At 33.7% G+C, this 22,795-nt stretch overlaps 1 protein-coding gene across 1 annotated transcript in view; it reads right to left on the bottom strand.

Moving 5' to 3' along the window:
* Positions 1-456: 456 nt before the first annotated feature.
* LOC126881405 (39S ribosomal protein L10, mitochondrial) overlaps positions 457-22,795 on the bottom strand; it is a 39,205-nt gene continuing 16,866 nt past the window's right edge. The window contains exon 3 of the mRNA XM_050645669.1: positions 457-731. Within this exon, the coding sequence (XP_050501626.1) occupies positions 526-731 (206 nt within the window). The 3' untranslated portion in view covers positions 457-525. The remainder of the gene's footprint in view (positions 732-22,795) is intronic.

The raw sequence follows: 22,795 nt of genomic DNA, 5'->3' as shown, positions 1-22,795 counted from the left end.
GATTTATTGTTATAAAAAATCGATTTTTAGTAGTTCCAATGTGACACAAAATCTAGGCACGGGATAAAAAAGTTTATTTGAAGAAAGTGTATTTTTTTGTCTTTGTTAATGGCGGTACAGGCTCCTTTTTTCAATATTTTATTTAGTTATACAGTAATTTCCACATACTAACATATTTCTGAAATTGGGCTCTGTACCGCCATTCTTTATTATATTACGAATATGTGTGCCAAACATCTCGACAAAATATTCAAAATTAGAGCCGCAATCTTGGAACGCGTTTGTTGCTACCTGCTGATCGCTACTGTTTGCTCTTAAATTATCTTTCAAAAGGTATATCTCTTTTTTGGTGGAAGTAATCAGTTTTGAAAATAAATATAATTAAAGTCAGAAGTTTGAATTAGGGGGATTTCTATGCACGCAAGTTTGCAAATCAAAAATCTATACACTCCTTGATATATTATTATGTAACTAAATGTATTTAATTATATTTAAAAACAATAATATCTTAACAAACGTATAAAATTATTTATCATCTACCCCTAACTGTTTGATTCTTTCTTCTAAATTAGAAACTAAGGTAGTTTGATGTGCATTTAAATCGCTGACTAGTTGAGTTCCCATTCTATTCATAGTTTGAACAAGTTCTGCTTGAGCTGTTTCTATATTTGGAATCTTACTGTACTTTACCAGGTCATCTTTGCTGATCAGCCTGTTTTCCAAAATTGCAGCTGAAATAAACAAAAAAGTTTAAAAACGTATTTGGAATGTAAAAAATTGCTATTAATTAACTACTGCTTTTAATATAATTTGTTTTTAAACAATAATTCATTGGATATGCGGCCTTTAACATGAACTTCATTGTGTGACAACACAAAACGTAGGTACTTACTACGTAGAACGTACAAACTACTAATGCCTTACGAAAAAACGTACAATATAGAGTGATGAGCGCGCTAATACCGGCAAAATAACGCAAAAGATGGAAAACATAATACATTGTGCAGTAAAAAGAGATGAAACTAGTAGAGGTAGAATTTCCGACCTTTAGACGTATCGGAGGAGTACGACAACTGTCACTGTGACAGGAGAATTTAAAAAAAAATACTCCAGTCACAGACGTCTAAAGGTGGGAAACTATGTAATGTAATGTTAATTTATACGTTTATATCGATAATTTCCACCTCCACTAGTTTCATCTCTTTTTATTTCACAATGTATTATGTTTTCCATCTATTGCGGTATTTTGCCGGTTATTAGCGTGCTCATCACTGTATATCTAAGGCTTGGTGCTAAAAGGGCCAATGTCAAAATCTTTACATTCAAGAAAACTGCAGTTGAAGTTGTTGCCAAAAATATTTTTATTCATAGTTTCAATGTAATGCAGGCTTTATTCACCAAATTTGGCCAAGAGGATAATATGCGAACAGAATAAAAGTGTGTTATTTTTTAACTATCTTTCAATAAAGTCGTCCCAGGAACGCAACTCATAAATATTGGCAATATCATTATAAAGTCTTCTACTTTAAAATGTATAATATATGTCTGAAATGCCGATATAAATGGGTAAGATTAAATTAAATTATTAGAAGACTTTTTTACTAAGCAACAACATTTTTGTTTAATTCATTAATATTTTGTATTTTGACAACGACGTCCACAGTGGAAGTGAAAACGTTAATAAAATTATTTTTCCAAGTTAAATTGTGGCTTATTTCCTAATTAGAATAGTTAATTACAAAAATGCCACAAAGAAATAGCTTCAGAACAACATTTTTTTCTAGATTTAAGAATAAAAAAAAAGATGAGATTGGCCCTTATTGAATAAATTTTTTTATTTGTATTTATTTTTTTTGAGACATTCGCCGATGTAACTAGAACAATAGAACAATAATAAACATGGTGGTATTATACCGATAGTTTATTATAGAATAACAGAAATTTAAAATTAATAAGAGGAAGATACAAATGGTACCTAGTAAAATATACATAAAAATAAAATTAATATTATAGGGGTTCTCTGTTTCAAGAAAGTTTAGTTATTCTGAAAAATCACTTTCTTCCTCTTATTGCATAGCCAGCATATATGAAAGTGTGTATCGAATGATGTTTAATGCACTGGTGTATTCAAAACAGCAAAAAATTGACATATGCCCTTTTAGCTCCAAGCCACAGATATGTTAATGCAGTCAATTAGGGTATTTGGCTCCGAAGTCTCCGAATTTTGCTGGGAATTGGAAAGGATGGCCAACGTTGACGATGTTTTAAGTCAAATGTTCGCAATACGTCTATTTGCTTGACTAGAGAAAGCGCGCATGCTAAATATCAACGAATCAAACGTAGGTTAGGAATAGACTGTTTATGTATGTAACGCTACAATATTTTTGTGTTTATTCACGGAACTGCCGCTTTTTTCGTCATATCCAATTTAATGCATAACAAAGAAATCGAAAAACGGTGACGCACTGAAAGAAGCCTCTGAGAAACACCATACATAAAAAGAGCTAAGCCTGAAGACCTGACAAAGGCCAAAGTGACACTTTTTTTGAAAGCATAGTTATCTAAAAGTATATAAGCGCTTTATGTAAATGCAATTTAATCATTCTTATTTAGTATAAAAGTTTATACGGGGCCTAGCCGGGTAAGATGATGAAAAATGCCCCCAACTCAATTCGAATTCTATATAGGTCACCGTTTAACACATATAGAGAAACTCACTTTCTGAAATTTTTAGCCCCCTAGGTGGTCACGTGACCCACCTAGAGCCTAATTAGGCTTTTTATGTTTTTATTTTTTATCTCAGCCACATCGAGAGCGAAAAACTTTAAATAAAAAAGTTGTAGGTTTCAAAAAGTTCTGTCCGGACATTTTTTTTTAATTTTTGGCGGGGAATTTAAATTTTAGGACGATTTTAAAATTTTAACGACGACTTTAAAATTATGTATGTAATCAGAAATGTAAACATTTTAGCCCTAGGCTTATAAGGCCTGTTGCGCTTAATAAATAAATATATTTAAAATTTTAAATGAGTATAAATAAATAACTAGGTAAGACATTCGTTTTCACAAAAAAAATGTATAACGTGTATTTTTGCATAATGTATCTGAATTTTTTCAGATTTTTAAAATTGGTGAAACGTACTTTTAAAAATGAAAAACCGCATCTTTTTGTTTTTTTTCGTTTTTTGATACAATTTTATACATGGTGTTTAAAAAAAGGTAACAACGTCACTACGATAGATAAAAAACTAAAAAAAATTGGGGTCTGCTTAATAAAAAATTTTTGTAATGCCATCCATTTTCAAGATACATGGCGTTGAAAATAACAAAATTTTACACATTTTTTACGACTTTGCCGAAACTACTGGCAACATTGTAATAAAATTTGGCAGGTTCTAAGAGGTAGTTATTGTGCATTTTTGACATACAGAATTTTATATTCATCATTGGCGCGCATACGGGTAATGGTCTGAACTTTTTAAAGAAAAAAAGATAGTACTCCACTGATATATTTCAAATTAACAATAATTTTTGAATTCTTCGTTGCATTTGTGACAAAAAATTTATCTTCCCCTTTTTTCACACGACGCGCCGTTTTCATGCAAAAAATAAAATATTTTAATAGTTCCAAAGTATTGGAATTAAAGGCTGATTCTCATTCGACGTGCAAGGAACCGGCAAGGCACGTGCTCGGCAAATATTGTTTCGAAAAGAACGTCGAATGCCTGGCACGCATAGTGTGAATTACATCCCGTGCAGTGCATAAGATTTTATGTAAAATGTATCTTGCCGAGCCGATGCCTTGCCCATGCCGAGCACTTGCCTTGCGTTATAATGAGAATCAGCCTTAAGTGTTTATGGATGTACAAGTTACAAGTATTACATATAATGCAGATTCTAAAGAAACGTAACATCATAGTAGTTCGAATACTTTGTAAAGGTTAAGAGGTTTTATTTCTTGCATAAAAATGGCGCGTCGTATGAAAAAATGGGAAGATAGATTTGTTGTCACAGATAGAACGAGGAATTCAAAAATGATTGTTAATTTGAAATATGCCAGTGGCGTACTATCTTTTTTTCTTTAAAAAGTTCAGACCATTACCCGTATGCGCGCCAATGATGAATATAAAATTCTTAATTGTATGTCAAAAAATGCACAACAACTACCTCTTAAAACCTGCCAAATTTAATTACAATGTTGCGAGTAGCTTCGGCGAAATCGTAAAAAATGTGTAAAATTTTGTTTTCTTCAATGCCCTGTACCTTGAAAATGGATGGTATTACCAAAATTTTTAATTAAGCAAACCCCAATTGTTTTTCAGTTTTTTATCTATACTAGTGACGGTGTTACCTTTTTTAAAACACCATGTATAAAATTGTATCAAAAAGCGAAAAAAAAAAACAAAAAAATGCGGTTTTTAATTTTTAAAAGTACGTTTCACCAATTTTAAAAATCTGAAAAAATTTAGGGTGAAACATTACGCAAAAATACACGTTATAAATTTTTTTCGTGAAAACGGTATTTTTTGATACTCATTTAAAATTTTAAAATCGTCCTAAAATTTAAATTTCCCGCCAAAAATTAAAAACAAAAAAATTTCGGACAGAACTTTTTGAAATTTACAACTTTTTTATTTAAAGTTTTTCGCTAGCTCTCGATGCGGCTGAGATAAAACATAAAAACAAAAAAAGCCTAATTAGGCTCTAGGTGGGCCACGTGACCATCTAGGGGCTAAAAATTTCAGAAAGTGAGTTTTTCTATATGTGCTAAACGGTGACCTATATGGAATTCGAATCGAGTTGGGGGCATTTTGCATCATCTTACCCGGCTAGGTCCTTTGTTGTTTAATCTGTTATGTATCTTTTTATGCAATATAAAACTTAGTTTGAATTTATGAGATTTATTTTTTCTGGTACGTACTTCTGTATGTATTAGTGGAGTCAATGGAGTTTTTATGTACCGGAAAAATCAAACAAGATAGAACTTTTTATAATTTCATTAAGAAATGTATATTAAACAACATATTAAAAAGTTCTACTCCAAAAGTGGCGGCTTAATTTTTTATTAACCAAATGAACTGCGAAATTAGTTGCTGTTTTAAATACCTACGAAAATATAAATTTTAGAGAAAAAAAAACGACTTGACCATTGGAAAATTCAGAAAATTTTACACAAAAAACTTCATATAAAGATTTTTCTAAAATTAAATCTGCAGCGTCTACAATTTTTTATTTATAACGCTCAAGTCAACCCTCTCACAAACATTGGCACCCTGTATGGCACCATTCTGCGGAGCGTGCGGTTGAGTTAGTTTATCATAATTTTTTATAGAGTTGATCAAATTAAATTTACTTATCAAATATCGTAATAAACCATGTTTTATTAAGAGAAATCTCAAAAATTTAATTCAAATGATACGTTTCAAAAAATATAATTTTTGAAAACTTCGTAGTTTTAGAGAATTACTATTACTTTAAGAAGATAGTCCTCAAGTTTAAACATTATTACAATTTTATACGTGTTTTTAAGCCCAAGATGTAGCTTTAAAATGCACTAAATTTTTTCACTTTAAAAATTAAATAAATACCTTCTATTTGAGAAAATTAAGATAAAAAATACAATAACAGAAAAATATCTGTTAAAAATATGTTTATACAAAGTCATCAAAACTTTTTTCTGTACAACTTACCTAAAATATATTTAATAACAAGCTTAAAAAAATAATGAATGTTAAATTTTTTGTTGAGCTCATGCAGCTTAACTTGTAACCTATTGGAAACTTTTTTATTATGAATTTTACGAAAAATGTTATTTTTCATAAAATGCTCTGCGTAGTATAAAATCTAAGATGCAACAATGAGATATCAAATTTTATCCATTTTATACGAGGAATGTAAACAAATATGATTTTCGCTCAAGAATGAAGTACCTTTATATTTCACAATATCAAAAATTGTTATTATAAAAAGTTATTTGGAATTAAAAACTATGTTTAAATATTCAATTGCATCCTTCTAATTCAAATGTAGACTAGAAAGATACTTTACTCTTGAGCGAAATTGATATTTTTTAACATAACTTGTATACAATTAATAAAAGTTTATTTATTATGATTGCGTCTTAGATTTTATACTATGCAGATCTTTTTATAAAGAATAACTATTTTTCGTAAAATTAATAATACAGTTGAGTCCGCGAATCTTTACACGTGCGTTATCATTTAAAGCATGCGAAATAAGTCGATGATAAGTCGGAAATTAAAATTTACTAAACGCAACAGCAAGTGACAGTAAGTGACTTGTTATTAATAGTTATCATAATTGTAATAAAATCATTTAGTTGCATATTAAAACATAGTTTTAAATTCTAAACAACTTTTAGTAACACTTTTCGATATTATGAAGTATAATAGTAATTTATGGGCCATTCCACGAACATACGCCTGTTTTGGATTACTTCGACAACGAATATTTTACAGTGCAACATAAGAAGTACGAAAGTAAATGGCGCTAATAATTATTCCAATAAACAACAATGTAATTTGCAATTTACTTTCATTCTTCTTATTTTGCACAGTAAAATATTCGTTGTCGAAGTAATCCAAAACAGGCGTATGTTCGTGGAATAGGGATACGTAACAACTTCCGAAAGTGATATTTTACGAGACGAGTCCTGGAATCCTGCGAGTATCGTAAAATCATTTTTGGATCGTGTTACGTACAATATTTTTTCTGCAGCAGATGTGTATGTTACAAAAAATATATGGATAAAGTTTACTTATGAACTTTTATTAAACACTTTAAAGTTACTCTCGTGAATTCAACATTAGAAACATCTACTTATGAATATTAATAACACAATTATAACAATTATTTGCATTGATATTTAGTTTCCCTAATCTCATCTGGAATCATTTCGGCTTAACTTTCACTGCTGATTTCCATTTCTTGGAATTGAAAAACGAAAAACTGAGCCAAAATACACACGAAACTTAAATGACAAGCGTTGTCATAATAAAATACAAAGTTTATGTTATTGTCAAAGCCGTTACCTAGCTACCCAAAATCGTCCCAAAAGTAAAAAAAGCGTCCCAAAAGTGAAAAAATTAGTCCCGAAAGTAGCTATTTTCGGTACGAGTTGTGTAAAATGGTACTTTCGATTTAATAAATCATACCGAAAGTTTTATTTTCGGGAGGGCTGCATAAAAAGGTACTTCACACTCGTGAGCGAAATTTATATTCTTTGACGTACCTATTATAAAATGGATAAAATTTGATATCTGATGATTCGATGTTAGATTTTATGCCATTCATTCAGAGCATTTCGTAAAGAATAACTTTGTTTCGTAAAATTCTTCTTCTTCTTCCTCTTTATAAGCAATTCTGCTTGTTCATTGGCCGATTGATACCTCTATGGAAGGTTGTCGCTCCATCTTTTGCGCGGTCGGCCGATACTTCTTCTGCCGATTGGTGATTTATCTCGTGCTATTTTGACCACACGTGTCTCCCCCATTCTGGTTATATGGTTGTTCCATTCTTTTTTTCTATTTAGTGTCCATTCGGTTATACACTACGTTACATTGTCTTCTAATATCTTCGTTCCTCTTTCGATCTCTCAGTGTATTTCCTGTAATTCTTCTCAGTACTCTCATCTCTGCCGTTTCCAGTAGTCTTTGTGTTGTGGCTGTATCGGGTCTTGTTTCTGATGCATATGTCATTATTGGTCTTACACTGGCTTTATAAATTCTTGACTTCATCTCAGTGTTAATATGTCGGTTTCGCCATATAGTGTTATTAAGGCATCCTGCCAATCTATTTGCTTTTTGTACTTGATTTCTCACTTCTTTGTCTAGGTCTCCGTAACTTGACAATGTAATTCCAAGGTATTTTACTTCCATTACTTGTTCAATACTGATACCATCAATTTCTATTTTGCATCTGATTGGTTCTTTACTGATTACTAAAGTTTTAGTTTTTTGAGATGAAATTGTCATATTGAATTCTTTTGCTCTTATGTTAAATCTGTGGACTAATCTTTGCAGACTATCTTCATCTTGGGCTATCAATATTGCGTCGTCTGCGTAGCAGAGTATTTTTACTTCTTTGTTTCCCATTCTATATCCTCTTCCTTTGTTGACGTTTTTGATGATTTCATCCATGATTAAATTGAAAAGCAGAGGACTCAATGAGTCTCCCTGTCTTATTCCGCTGCCTATATCTACAGGTTCTGTAAGTTGTCCATCTATTCTGACTTCCATCTTGTTATTTTGGTAGATGTTCTCAATAGTTTTTATGATATCTAGAGGGATTTCTCTATTATACAGAAGGTGGATTACATCCCTGAGTCTTACTCTGTCAAATGCTTTCTTTAAGTCAATCAGACATAGAAATGCTGGTCTATTATACTCTAGTGATTTCTCAGTAATTTGCTTTATGACGAATATTGCATCTGTACACGATCTTCCAGTACGAAAACCCTGTTGTTCATCTGCTAAACTTATCCTCTGATTCATTACGTCTTGTAAGATTTTAGTTGTAAGTTTTAGGGTAGTATTTAACAAGTTGATACCTCTGTAGTTCTCTGGCTGCTTTTTATCTCCTTTTTTGAATAGTAGGATTAGTTCGCTCGTTCTCCATTCTTCCGGTATTTTACCGTAAAATTGGTAATTTTTCGTAAAATTGGTAATAAAAAAGTTTTCCATATGGTTCCAAGTTATGCAGACATACTATACAGGGTGACCCGGTTAACAGTGCATTCCTTAAAGGTATAGGTAGAATGCACCATTTAAAAGAAAACTTTCTTATAATTTTTTTATCTAGTCATCTGTTGCCTCAAAAAATAAAAACAATGTGTTTTAATAATATTTACATTTAGCAACTCTGCAGTTTTATTTATTTTGACACAGCGAAGATATAATTGTAAACACAAACAGTCCTAATTACCTTTAACCCGAGAATACATCGTATTGTTGTGGTATTGTCATGATTTCGATCGCGAGTATCACGATATGTTAATTACCGGTAGCGCCCAAAATCCCGACAGCCAAAATCCCGACGGCCAAAACACCGACACGCCAGAATCCCGACAGGCCAAAATTTCGACATGCAACAATCCTCGCATTAGTAAAAATTCCGACCACTACATTTTGAATATTTATTGTTTCCTTTTCAAATGCAATACCAAATCATATTATAGAGTATTTAAATTGAAAAATTATTACTTACTTATAAGTACAGGTACTAATTATTATGTATTTTAAAAGAAAAAATTATTTAAACACTTCATTTTATAATATAAAAGCTATACTTACTGAAATGGAAGGTTGTAAGTGACATGATAATATCTATTATATCAAAGTAAACTTAAATTCAGGATTTGATTATACATATATTATTGGACTATATATTGGCAAAAAAATAATTTAATTCATATACCCATGTTAGAAATTTTATTTAGAAAATTAGTTCATATTAAATGGTAAATACTTTTGTTTAGTAACACAAAATAAAAACAGATGGCCATAAACAAAAAACAAGAAATAAATGTAATTATATGTTAAAAAGAAATTTATCAAAACTGTCGGGATTCTGGCATGTCGGGAGTTTAGCCTTGTATTGGGATTCACATCATCCATTATTAAGCATCCAATTAAGAGCAAGACACACTCTTTTAAAATTTAAATGTCCTTGGTAAACAAACACACGTTTGTTTATTATACATATTACGTGACCCAGATTACTCCACACAAGTGTACCAGTTGTCAATCCTGCGGTGTCAGCGATTCAATATTACATATTCCTAATTCACGGCCAAAGCCGACTCAGCATAAATAATATCAACACTTTCTCTTTTATTTATATAGAAATGTAACCATTAGCTCCCGGACTATCAACCATTGTTCGTTGAACTACATGGAATCGCAAGCTCAGCAATTGCAACACAACGGACAATGTACTCATTTTCAATTTTATTTTATTTCATTCGATTATCATTCTCTGATCAATTCGTTTCATTTTGTAATTAAGAATTTTTATTATATAATTTTTGAAGTAGAAAACTTAATTGTAATATTTTCAAAATAAATTCTTTTTTAAAAGTCACATCGAGAGTGCGTAAATTTATCTGGCGCTGCGAACAGGATACAGCTCGTACAAGAAACATAAGCAGTTTCCTTGGTCAACGAAGTTGTTAGACGAGAAATCCGAACCGGAAAAGAAAAGATTATGTGCAGGACATCCCAACAGATCATCCTACTCTAAGTACATTTTCCTTTTCATTCCTATTTTTGATTTATGAGCACTTTCATTGATATTTCTGAAAACTCTGTTAATAATTTAAATGGTTTGCTTGAAAATCTCACATTAAATACTGAAATTGATTCTAACACCCGTATTAACGCCGATACCGATTCTATTCAACAAATTCATACTATTATTATCACAGAAGTTGAAATGCCGTTCTTAAATGCCGATATCACTAGCCTATGTGCTACGTTACCGGAATTCTCCACCGGAGACAATTTATCTACCTTTTTAAAATCGGTTGATAACTTAATTACATTCCTGGTAGGCCAACAGCTTACAGCTTCGCAAAAATTTATCTTAAACTCTAATATTATTGCTCGTATCAAAGGCGAACCGCGGGATTTTCTTAATTATTCAAACAAAACAGCTTGGGCTGAAGTTAGACCGGCTCTTTTGGCTAAGTACGGAGACAGACGCTCCGAAGATATTTTAGTTACTCAACTTTCAACAACAGTTCACAAAAATCACGAATCTTATGATCAATATCACCAGAGAATTACAAAAAATTTAAACGATTTATTACAGCATACAACTCTAAATGATAATGTTGAAACTGCTAATTTTAAGACTCCCTATTTTAAAAATATAGCTTTAAAAACATTTTGCACAGGTATTAATGAACCATATGCCGAATATTTGTCGCATTTTACAATAACTTCGCTTGAACAAGCGCTCCAAAATGTATAGTTTATGACAATCACAAATCTCAACAGAAATATATGAATTATTTAAAGACGCAACAAAATAATAAACCATTTTCACCAAAACAGAAACCTGCTAATACAAATCAGACACTTTTTAATAATAACCCAAATCCTACAAGAAATGTTTTTCAACCAAACTCTAACTCTTATCCGAGACAACCAAACTTCAACTCTTATCAGAGACAACCAAATTTCAACTCTAATCCGAGACAAAATTTTTCTCAAACCAATTCTAACTTAGCATCAAGAAACAACGTCCATCAGAGCACAAATTTTTCTACTAGGCCAAATGCCAATGCAACTCCTAATCCTAATTTTAATTCTTTTAGAAATAATCCACAAAATAATAACAATTTCAATAGACAAATCCGAAATCCCCAACCTGAAAGATATCACGTTACCCCAATGACCGAGGTACAAACTCTCGCCACAAGAAATGAACCCATCGATTTGGATGCGTCCACTATTAGACGTACGCATAATTTTAATATTAATGCAAACTCAAATTTTCGAATACACCCCTGACTATTTCGAAGTTAATGAAGATGACTATCCCCAAGAATTAATTGAAGAAACTTCTCAAGATTTTCTCGAAGATCCAACGGACGAACATCCTCCCCCAATATCGATCTAAGTAATCTCCAAACTAATCCCCGACTACCGTTCTTCTTCTTACCTGATTCAAATATTAAAGTGTTAATTGACACTGGTGGCTCCCACACAATAGTCTAACCAAGAGTTTTAAAATATTTTGACCTCTCACATATTTACGAAAAACCGTTCACACTGACGTCCATGAAAACAACCCAAAGCTATTTACTAAACATAAAAACACCTTTACTACAAGTCTATAATATTTACGAACCCATAAATGCCCGAATCGCTGATTGGAGCGAAGATTTTGACATTCTTTTAGGAAACTCTGAACTTGAATATTTTAAAGCCGTAATTAATTATAAAACCAAAATACTAAACTTAACCACTCACAATGTCGAAATTAATTTCTATACTTTATACAATAAAATACCCGTTGACATACAACAAGGACAAGTCTTTATTCATGCCACAAAAATTGCAAATTTACAAATACCTAACTCAATCCATAATGTAAGTGATGGATTTTTAGAAAACATTACACTACAAAAACCTTTGCAATTAGACACACTACACGTAGAAAATCTAGACAATTATGAAATTTCACCTCCCCCGACCGAATTTCACGAACCAGCAATAAGAACAGAACACCTAAACGAAGAAGAAAGAAGTAAAATCATAAAACTTTGTAAAAAATACAAAGATATTTTTTACGATGATTCAAAGAATTTAACTTTCACATCTGATGTGAAACACGAAATAAAAACCAAGGACGAATCATCCATTTACGTAAGAGGCTACAGACATCCAAAATCTATGCAAGAAGAGGTCACTCGGCAAGTAAACAAACTTTTGGACACCAAGATAATCCGTAACTCAATTTCGCCATACTCAGCACCAGTATGGATTGTTCCCAAGAAACCTGATGCCTCAGGAAAACGGAAATTCCGTATGGTGATCGATTATAGAAAACTTAATGAAAATACCATCGGAGATAAGTATCCCCTACCAAAAATTGATGAAATCCTTGACAATCTCGGAAAAGCTACATACTTCACTACCCTAGATCTCGCTCAAGGCTTCCACCAAATCGAAGTTCACCCAAACTCTATTCACAAAACAGCATTTTCAGTACCCCACGGCCACTTCGAATTTTTACGAATGTCTTTTGGACTAAAGAATAGTCCTGCCACTTTCGAAAGATTAATGGACAACATCCTAAGACCCTTCCTACACAAATTTTGCTTTGTTTATATGGATGACGTCATAGTCTTCTCCAAATCTCTATAAGATCACTTGGTCCACATCTCCACAATTTTTAATACATTTCGAGAAAACAATCTCAAGGTCCAACTAGATAAATCTGAATTTCTGACTAAAGAAGTTGCCTTCCTAGGTCACATAGTTACTCCCGAAGGTATAAAACCGAACCCCAGTAAGATCGAAGCTATCCAAAAATACCCTCTACCTAAGACTGTCAAAGAAATAAAATCCTTTTTAGGCCTTATTGGCTTCTACAGACGTTTTTGTAAAAACTTTGCAAAGATCACCTCTCCATTCAGAAGATGCACACGAAAAAATGCAATCATTGATCCCACTAATCCAGAGTTCTTAGGATGTTTTCAAAAATGTAAACAGTTACTAACCAACGCCCCGATTCTCCAATACCCTGACTTCTCTAAACCATTCGTATTAACTACAGATGCATCTAACATCGCTATTGGATCTGTTTTATCCCAGAATAATCAGCCAATCGCCTACTACTCTCGCACATTAAATACTGCAGAGCAGAACTACTCCACAATCGAAAAAGAATTGCTTGCCATGGTAGATTCTTGTAAACACTTCCGCCCATATCTTTATGGCCAAAATTTTATCATTGAAACAGATCACAACCCACTCGTTTGGATTAATAAAATCAAAGACCCTTGCTCAAGATTATCTCGCCAAAGAATTAAACTTGAGGAATTTCAATTTGAAGTCCGATACAAAAAAGGAAAAGAAAATCAAGTAGCCGGCGCTCTCAGCCGAGTCCAAATAAACGCCTTAAGCACTAGTTCAAACTCTGCTGAACCACCGGATATTAATGACCAATTCGACGTCGATGAATTCTTAAACGACTTTGACAAAAACCAAAACCCAACAGACGAAAACACGCAACACACCTCTGCCGAAAATCCTATTACAGGAATAGAAATATCAGAAGAACCAATCAACTTGTCATCCAACCAAATTATATTTGAACCTCACTCTGACGAATACAAAATGACTTATAAGAAAATTTTTAACAAACACCGTCATACAGTAACTATTACTGATGATTGGAAAAACGAATTACCAGAAACCTTCCAACATTTACTGAGGCCCAACCAAAAATTTGCGATAAAAATACCGCACGAATTCCGACCTTTCATATGCAATTATTTCAAAGAAAAAATAAATTCCACAGTCAAAACAATATTTTCCAACAAACTATTACAAGACATCGAAGACGAAACACAACAGTTAGAATGTATCAAAAAATACCACACTGATAACCATAATGGAATAGTAGAAACTTACAAGCATCTGAGACATAAATTTTACTGGCCCTCTATGCAAACTACAATCTCAAACTTTATCAACTCGTGTGAAATATGCTTACAAAACAAGTACGAAAGACACCCTTACAAACCGCCACAATTAGGACCACTTTTGGGACAAAAACCGTTCCACATACTACACATAGACGTATTTCATTGTAACAAAAATCTTTATCTGACCATTGTAGATTCATTCTCCAAGTACGCCCAATGTTATAAATTACCTGACAAAACGTCGATCTCTATTCTGAGTAAATTAAGACACTACTTCTCTCATCATAACTATCCCCAAAAAATAGTTTGCGACCCGGGCACAGAATTTAATTCTGCAGTCCTTAAAGAATTTTTAAACCTTCATAAGATAGAAATACATTTCACTACTGCCAACAACTCATCCTCTAATTCACCCGTAGAACGCTTCCACTCCACACTTATAGAAAAACTTCGCACCTTGCGTGCCCAAAACCCTAACGATTCACTAGATGACATTTTCACACATGCCGCTTTAATCTACAACCAATCTATTCACAGTGCTACCAACTATTCTCCTTTCTCAATCCTTTACGCCGAAGAAATACATTTCGATTTCGACCTTCCAGTGTACGAAACGTACAACCAAAACCACAAAGACGAATTACAACCATTCATCCAGGAACTTTATAATAAAAAAAAGAAAAAAGACAACACGCTTTAGACAAACATAACGAAAACGCCGAAGAGATAAACGAAGTCGATCTTTCACAACCTCTGTATGTATCTAAGAAAAAACACAAACCCAAATTACAAGCCCCTTACTCCATAATGCATCCCGACAAACAAGAAAAGACTAAAATAACCTGAAAAACAGATAAACGAAATAAAACTAGCACCCACCTTAAATTTGTAAAAAGAACTAGGAAACATGTAGACAAAAATATTTCAAACAAAATCTCCTTTCAGGATAACCCTGTCCCTGGGACATCCACTCAAAATACTGGAAGTTCACAATAATGGATACTTCGCCGAAGATATTGGCAAATCTCACGAAATTTCTCACTACCACAGACACTTTCTTCACATTGACTTAGAAAAACTAGAAGAAATCCTAAACATTAGCCCAATGGACTATTTTGAAGACAAACTAAAAAAAGGACCACTTTCGACACTATACACTCAATACAAACATCTACAACAACAAGCACAAGATGACCTACACAAAATTACACGTAAAATAACACAAAAAAGAGGACTTTTTAACTTTCTAGGTACAGCCATAATATACATTACAGGAAACCCAGACGACTCAGATCTAGACATTCTAAAAACCCATATTACCGCTATAGAAATGAAACAAAACGAGATAATAAAAACGCTTAATAATCAGATCTCGTATGGGCAAGCCAGCGATACGAGATTCGAAAAACTCTTAATAAATTTAAATAAAAATAATGCCTTGCTTACATCCACTATTAACAAGCTGTCAGCTGACCTCGACGGATATGTCGCACTACAGAACGAAATATTAAACCTTCAAAACATTTATGAATTTTTGATGAAATTAATCAGGACCATCTCCTTATCTCATCTAGATATCTCCAATATTGAATTGTTTACATTAAAGGAACTTGAAACTCTCAAATCAGATCTCTTAAAAATTTATCCCAGAAATTCTTTATTAGTAAATGACGAACACCCATATGAATTAGTTGAACTTTCCAAAACATTAGTTTGTGTCACACAGCGAACCATGCTCATAATAATCAAAATTCCTATCCTCTACGAACAATCCCACAACACACTTAAAATTTATCCTATTCCAAATGCAGACCATATTATGATTCTTCCACCAGCACATTATCATTCCAATAATAAATGGTTCGAGATATGCACGAGACAAGCTGAAAACATCATATGTACAAAACCAGTAAGGTCCCAATGTACGATACCAAATGTCAAGAATTGCACCAAAAGTATAGCAAAAGAAAATTTCTTCCAAGAAACCAACAATGCGATACTATTGGGAATAGTAGAACCAATAAATATTAGAGAACAAACCATTAAATCCAGCAGCATCCTTACCACAAATGCTTTCCACTGAAATCAGCATCACTGCACTAATAATCATCTTATTTGTGTCATTGATTCTAACAATATTCCTACTGAAGAAAAGAAAACGTATTTCCAAAATCCTTTTCGGACCTAAGCTAGATACAGCCCAAATCCAAATTTTAGAAGAACTAGTAGCAGAAGTATCAAGAACTTCGAGGACGAAGCAAAATCCTCCGAAGGGAGAAGAAATGTAACCATTAGCTCCCGGACTATCAACCATTGTTCGTTGAACTACATGGAATCGCAAGCTCAGCAATTGCAACACAACGGACAATGTACGCGGCCGCTAACGATGCTCTTGGGACACCGGGCGAAATCCCATTGAAAATTAGCCTTGTTCCTGTACGCGGGGCTCTACAGGAATCGACAACGATCCCCAGCTACTCGTGGGAATAAATATGAATACTCACCAACATGCAAGGTAAGCACGGTGTTTAAATGCCACAAACCCGACCAGTGTAAACCAACCCTATTCAAAGTGCGTCAAAAATATAAACCTCAACATCGCCACATATAATGCTCGGTCGCTCTCTACCGAAGAAAGGTTCGAAGAAATGGAGGAAGAACTTTCAAAAGTGAATGGGATATTGTGGGTATCAGCGAAGTTAGAAAAAAAGGAGAGAATCTTATCTCACTCCCATCAGGCCATCTGTGGTACTACAAAGGAGAAGAGGAATCGACAGTCGGAGGAGTCGGCTTCTTTGTTCACAAAAGAATTGCGAACAGAACTGTGTCAATAAACCAAATATCAACAAGGGTGGTCTACTTAAACATCAAAATGAGCACCAGATATATCCTAAAGTTCATTCAAGTATACGCACCTACTACAGGCCATTCAGATGAAGAAGTCCAAATATTCTACGACCAAATACCCTGTGCAATCAAGGAAAATCCTGGCCACTTCTTAATAATAGGCGGTGATTTCAACGCCAAAATAGGTACCAAGGAAGACCCCTCTGAAATAATATTGGGAAATTGTGGAAGCGAAGGCAAAAATGATAGAGGCAAACAACTGTTAACTTATCTTTTGGAAAACAATATCTGTCAAATGAACAGCTTCTTTAAAAAGAAAAAACACAGAAGATGGACCTGGGAAAGTCCAGATGGAAAAACAAGGAACGAAATCGACTATTTCTTAACAAATAAAAAAGAATTATTTAAAGACGTAAATGTGTTAAACCAGTTCAGCACAAGCAGTGATCACAGGTTAGTAAGAGCTAAAATAACGATATCGATCGAAAAGGAAAGACTCAAAATGATAAATAAGAAACACCCAAAGAAATGGGTAAAACCAACTAATATTCAGGAGTTCGAAAAATATATTAATGATACATTGAAAGATACAACAACAACAGACATTAATATACTGAACAAGCAAATAATCACCACAATACAACAGGCTCAAACTAAATACTGTCCAACAAACCAAAAAGATGAAAAAATAAGTCAACCTACTAAAACCCTTATAGAACTAAGACGACAGATGAAAGGAGATACAAGTTCCAGCAAAGAAGCGCTAAATCAAATAAATAAGACTATCACAAAGTCAATAAGAAAAGACATAAGAAACTACAATGTAGAAAAAACAAAACAAGCAATAGAGCAAAATAAGAACATGAAAGTTTTGAAGAACGTAAGCGTACAAAAAGGAAAAATAGAAATCAACAAACTAAGAAACAGAACTGGAAAAGAAACTACAAACAGAGATGAAATATTAACAATAGTCGAAGAGTTCTACACAGAGTTATACAAATCAAGAAAAAAAGATGACAATGCGCAACCTCCAATTACAGTAAAAACTGGGGTATTAAATCAAGGATCGGATTTAATGCCCGATATAACAAAATCAGAAATCAAAGAGGCTCTGAAGAAAATGAAAAATAATCGAACCCCAGGTGAAGATGGAACAGTATCAGAAGCACTAAAAATTGGAGGAAATATACTACTTGAAAAAATTAAACAACTTTTCAATATCTGCCTTCACAACGCCAATATTCCAACAGACTGGAACAACGCTACTATGATTCTACTACACAAAGCAGGAGACAAAGCCAATTTAGAGAATTACAGACCGATTAGCCTCCTCAGCCATTTATATAAGTTATTTACGCGAATAATAGTTAAGAGAATGGAAAGAAAGTTAGAGACTTATCAACCAAGAGAACAGGCAGGATTCCGAAAAAATTACGGAACAAATGACCATCTCTCTCTCTATCTCTATCAGCGAGGTTCCTACAGCCTCTGCCGCTTCTCGCATTTCGACCGCCATCGTTTTCTGTCCATCCATTCGTCTTCTTTGATGGCTCTATCTTTCATGATGTGCCGTACATTTTCTTCCCAGGCAACTGAAGGTCTTCCCCTTCTTCTTCTTTGGTGTGGTATGTAATTTAAAGCTTTCTTTGGCCATCTATCTTCATTCATTCGTTTCACGTGACCATACCACACTAGTTGTCTAGTTTCAATTTTATCTACACTGGAATATACAGTATGTGTCCTCCTTCTAATATCTTCATTCCTGATGTGATCTTTTTTAGATATACCACACGCTCTCCTTAGATAATCCATTTCTACTACTTCTATTCTTTTCCTATCTTTTTTTGTCATCTGCCAAACTTCTGCCCCATAAGTCATAATAGGCTCTACCAAGGTACGATAGATTGTCAATTTCGTTTCTTGCCTTATATCTTTAGACCACAGTAGAGAGCTCAGAATGTTTACCGCTTTTTTGCCCTGCTGCGTTCTCTTTTCGATGTCTCTTTTGGTAGTGCCTTCTTTAGATATTATAGATCCGAGATATTTATATTCATTACATCTTTTCGTGGTTCTAATTTCTAACTCTGGATCTTCTTCATCATCCCCTATTTTAAGATACTCTGTCTTTGACATATTCATATTGAGGCCCCATTTTTCATATTCTTTCTTTAGTTTTCTAAACATGTAGTCCATGTCTTCCTCATCATTCGCTACGACTACCTGATCATCTGCAAAAAACAAAGTTGTTAGACATTTACCACCGCCTATGTCTATTCCCATTCCGGATACTTGTTTCCTCCACTGCTCTAGCGATGATTGAATATATATTTTAAATAAAGTCGGAGACAGACAACATCCTTGTTTAAGTCCCTTTGATATAGGGAATGAGTCAGATATAAAGTTTCCTTCTTTAACGACACTTCTTGCATTTTTGTATATATTTGCGATAGCATCCACATACTCTCTACTGAGACCTACCTTCGTCAATGTTTGAAACAGTTTTTTCAAAGGTACCGTATCGTATGCCTTCTCCAAATCTACAAACAATAGGTGGGTAGATAGATTCCTTGCCTTCCGTTTTTCTATTACCTGCTGCAGAACGAATATATTATCAGTGCACGATCTTCCTGCACGAAATCCACTTTGTTCTTCCATGTCTTCGTATTCTGATTCTATTCTTTTCTTTATTATTCGACCGTACAACCTCCCTACTGAGCTGGTAACAGTTATTCCTCTATAATTAGAGCATATGCGTTTATCCCCTTTCTTGAATACTGAGCTGATGTATCCAACATTCCAATCATCAGGGATATTTTGTCCTTTTAAGCATTTATTAAATAATTGAACCAACATCTCATGTAATATGTTTGGTCCGTACTTTACCAACTCAACCGTACTTTACCAACTCAACAAATGACCATCTACAAAGTATAAAAACCCTGATAGAGAAAGTAGTGGAATACAATAAACCCCTAGTTCTAGTTTTTATCGATTTTCATAAAGCCTTTGACACAGTTGAACTTAGCAAAATATTACAGGCGCTTAAAGAATGCAGGCTAGATTATAGGTATACAAAACTATTACACAAAATATACTTACAGGCAACAACCACTGTCAAATTACATACTAACAGTAATCGCATAAAAATAGAACGGGGGGTTAGACAAGGAGACCCAATGTCACCTAAACTTTTTAATACGGTCTTAGAACATGCTTTCAAGAGTTTGGATTGGATGACAAAGGGAATAAAAATAGATGGAGAATACCTAAACAACTTACGTTTCGCCGATGATATAGTCATAGTAGCTGAGGATCTAGGTATGGCAAGAGAGATGGTACAAGAACTCGTTGTAGCTACAGAAAATGTAGGTTTAAATATAAACATCTCAAAAACAAAAATAATGACAAATTTGGTACCCAACCAGAACATCAGTATTGGTGGGAAGGAAATAGAACTCGTAGATAGATATAAATACCTCGGACATGAAATTACGATTGGCAGGGATAACCAGACTCATGAGCTGAAGAGAAGAATCGGTCTTGGGTGGGCAGCATTTGGAAAACTGAGAGAAACTTTTAAAAGTGAGTTACCCACATGTCTAAAGAGAAAGGTATTCGATCAGTGCGTCCTCCCAGTCTTGACGTACGGATCAGAAACACTTACCTTAACTAAAGCCTCGGCTACCAAACTAAGAGTCACGCAGAGAAGAATGGAGCGGTCAATGTTAGGAATAACTCTGCGAGACAAAATCAGAAACGAAGAAATCAGGAGAAGAACAAAGGTGACTGACGTCATCGAGAGGATAGCCAGGTTGAAGTGGAGATGGGCAGGACACGTAGCCAGAATGACAGATGGGCGATGGACGAAGAGGTTATTGGAATGGAGGCCAAGAGAAGACAAGAGAAGCGTCGGTCGACCGCCTACAAGATGGACTGACGACTTAAAAGGTAAATAAAAACTGGATGAGGGCGGCGCAGGATAGATGGGGTTGGAAACGAGGGGAGGAGGCCTATGTTCAGCAGTGGACTTTTGAGGATGGATGATGGACAATGTACTATTTTCAATTTTATTTTATTTCATTCGATTATCATTCTCTGATCAATTCGTTTCATTTTGTAAATAAGAATTTTTATTATATAATTTTTGAAGTAGAAAACTTAATTGTAATATTTTCAAAATAAATTCTTTTTTAAAAGTCACATCGAGAGTGCGTAAATTTATCTATATACACAGAAAACATCGGGAGGCATTCTAATTTCATTGCGTGATCGTGATCAATCATCATTGATAATTGAGATACACCAGAGGGTGAACGTACATTAGCACACCAACTCTTTAGAGTCGTACTCCGAGTTGATAATAAATGAATATACTGTGAGTAGTGTTTACTTTATCAACCCCTATCGTAGGGGGTAACTATCCCCAACCACTCTGAGATGGTCCAGATGATGTAGAACTAATATATGGCGATCTAAGACCAGGGAAGAACACAGGAACTGGCAGTCTGGAACGAGAATGGAAAGAAAAACGTCTATGGATGAGGTTTCTTGCACCTCGACCACACTAGAATACAGTGTGGTATATAGAGAAAGGATGGAGACATCAGTCCCGAGACGGAGCTGAGTATGGTATGGAAAATGGAATATGGTATGGAGATGTAAGATGGTATGGAAAAGGGACGTGCATCGAGGACTTTTGGTGACACGAACATTGACGTTTAAAAGTAGTAAGTCCATATTGTTTATTCTTATGGTATTTCCATGATATAGTAGTAATTCGTATAATATAAATAATAATGATAATATAACATTAATTTAAGGTATACATAATCTAATTTTTACCTATTTTTATCGACGTAACCTATTTTTAATTACCTTTATTGCTATTATCGGGATTTTTTTTTACAAATATTATGGCTATTTATAGGACATATTGATACATTTTACATTTTTTCATGATTTTTATATATTTACTATTTTATCCAAATATTTTTTACCGATTTCTATCAAACTGATTTTATGATGATTCATAATGATTGATATAATGATTGCAATAGAAATCACTATTCACTATACATATAATCACTATATAACACTATTTTAGACATATTATTTATGTGACAATTTTATTATACCTCGTAAGACTATCGAATTTATGCTTTCGCTACGAAGTACAGGAATAAAGGATAGGAAAAATTATGAATAAATGAGTAGCAACAAAGTTACTTGGGAAGACTTCGTCAAAATAGTTGAGGAGATTTCGCAAGAAGTAATAAGACAAAGCAGAAGGGTCTTGAAGAAGAAAGTACCTAAATCTAAGGATATACAAGAAGAAGTAACGACACAGTTAATTAAATCGTATAACAAGTTCACACACTTAACGAAGAAAAATTGGTAAAGGCTACTAGAGTTAGAGGACAGCCAAGAGGAACAAGAAAAACCGCAGTTGGGGTTTTGAATGAACGAGACAAAGGAAGTACACATTTACAACTTCGACTTAAACCTAACGAATTTTGTACGAATGAAAACAGGAATCCTAGAACACACAAATACCTTTATCATAGACACAGGAGCTGATATTTCAATACTGAAATGTTCACAAGATTTTATGAAGGAACATGTGAAACCAAACACAAAGGCGAAAATAAAAGGAACTTGATTTGAGCATATCTTTCAATTAGTTGAACCTAGCTTTCCCATTCCAACCGACGGAATCATTGGGAGAGACTTTATTTCAAACTTTCAATGCATACTAGACTACGCTAACCTT

This window comes from Diabrotica virgifera, chromosome 3, assembly GCF_917563875.1.
Source record: "Diabrotica virgifera virgifera chromosome 3, PGI_DIABVI_V3a".
Taxonomy (NCBI): Eukaryota; Metazoa; Arthropoda; class Insecta; order Coleoptera; family Chrysomelidae; genus Diabrotica; species Diabrotica virgifera.
This window is presented reverse-complemented; position numbering and strand designations above follow the sequence as displayed.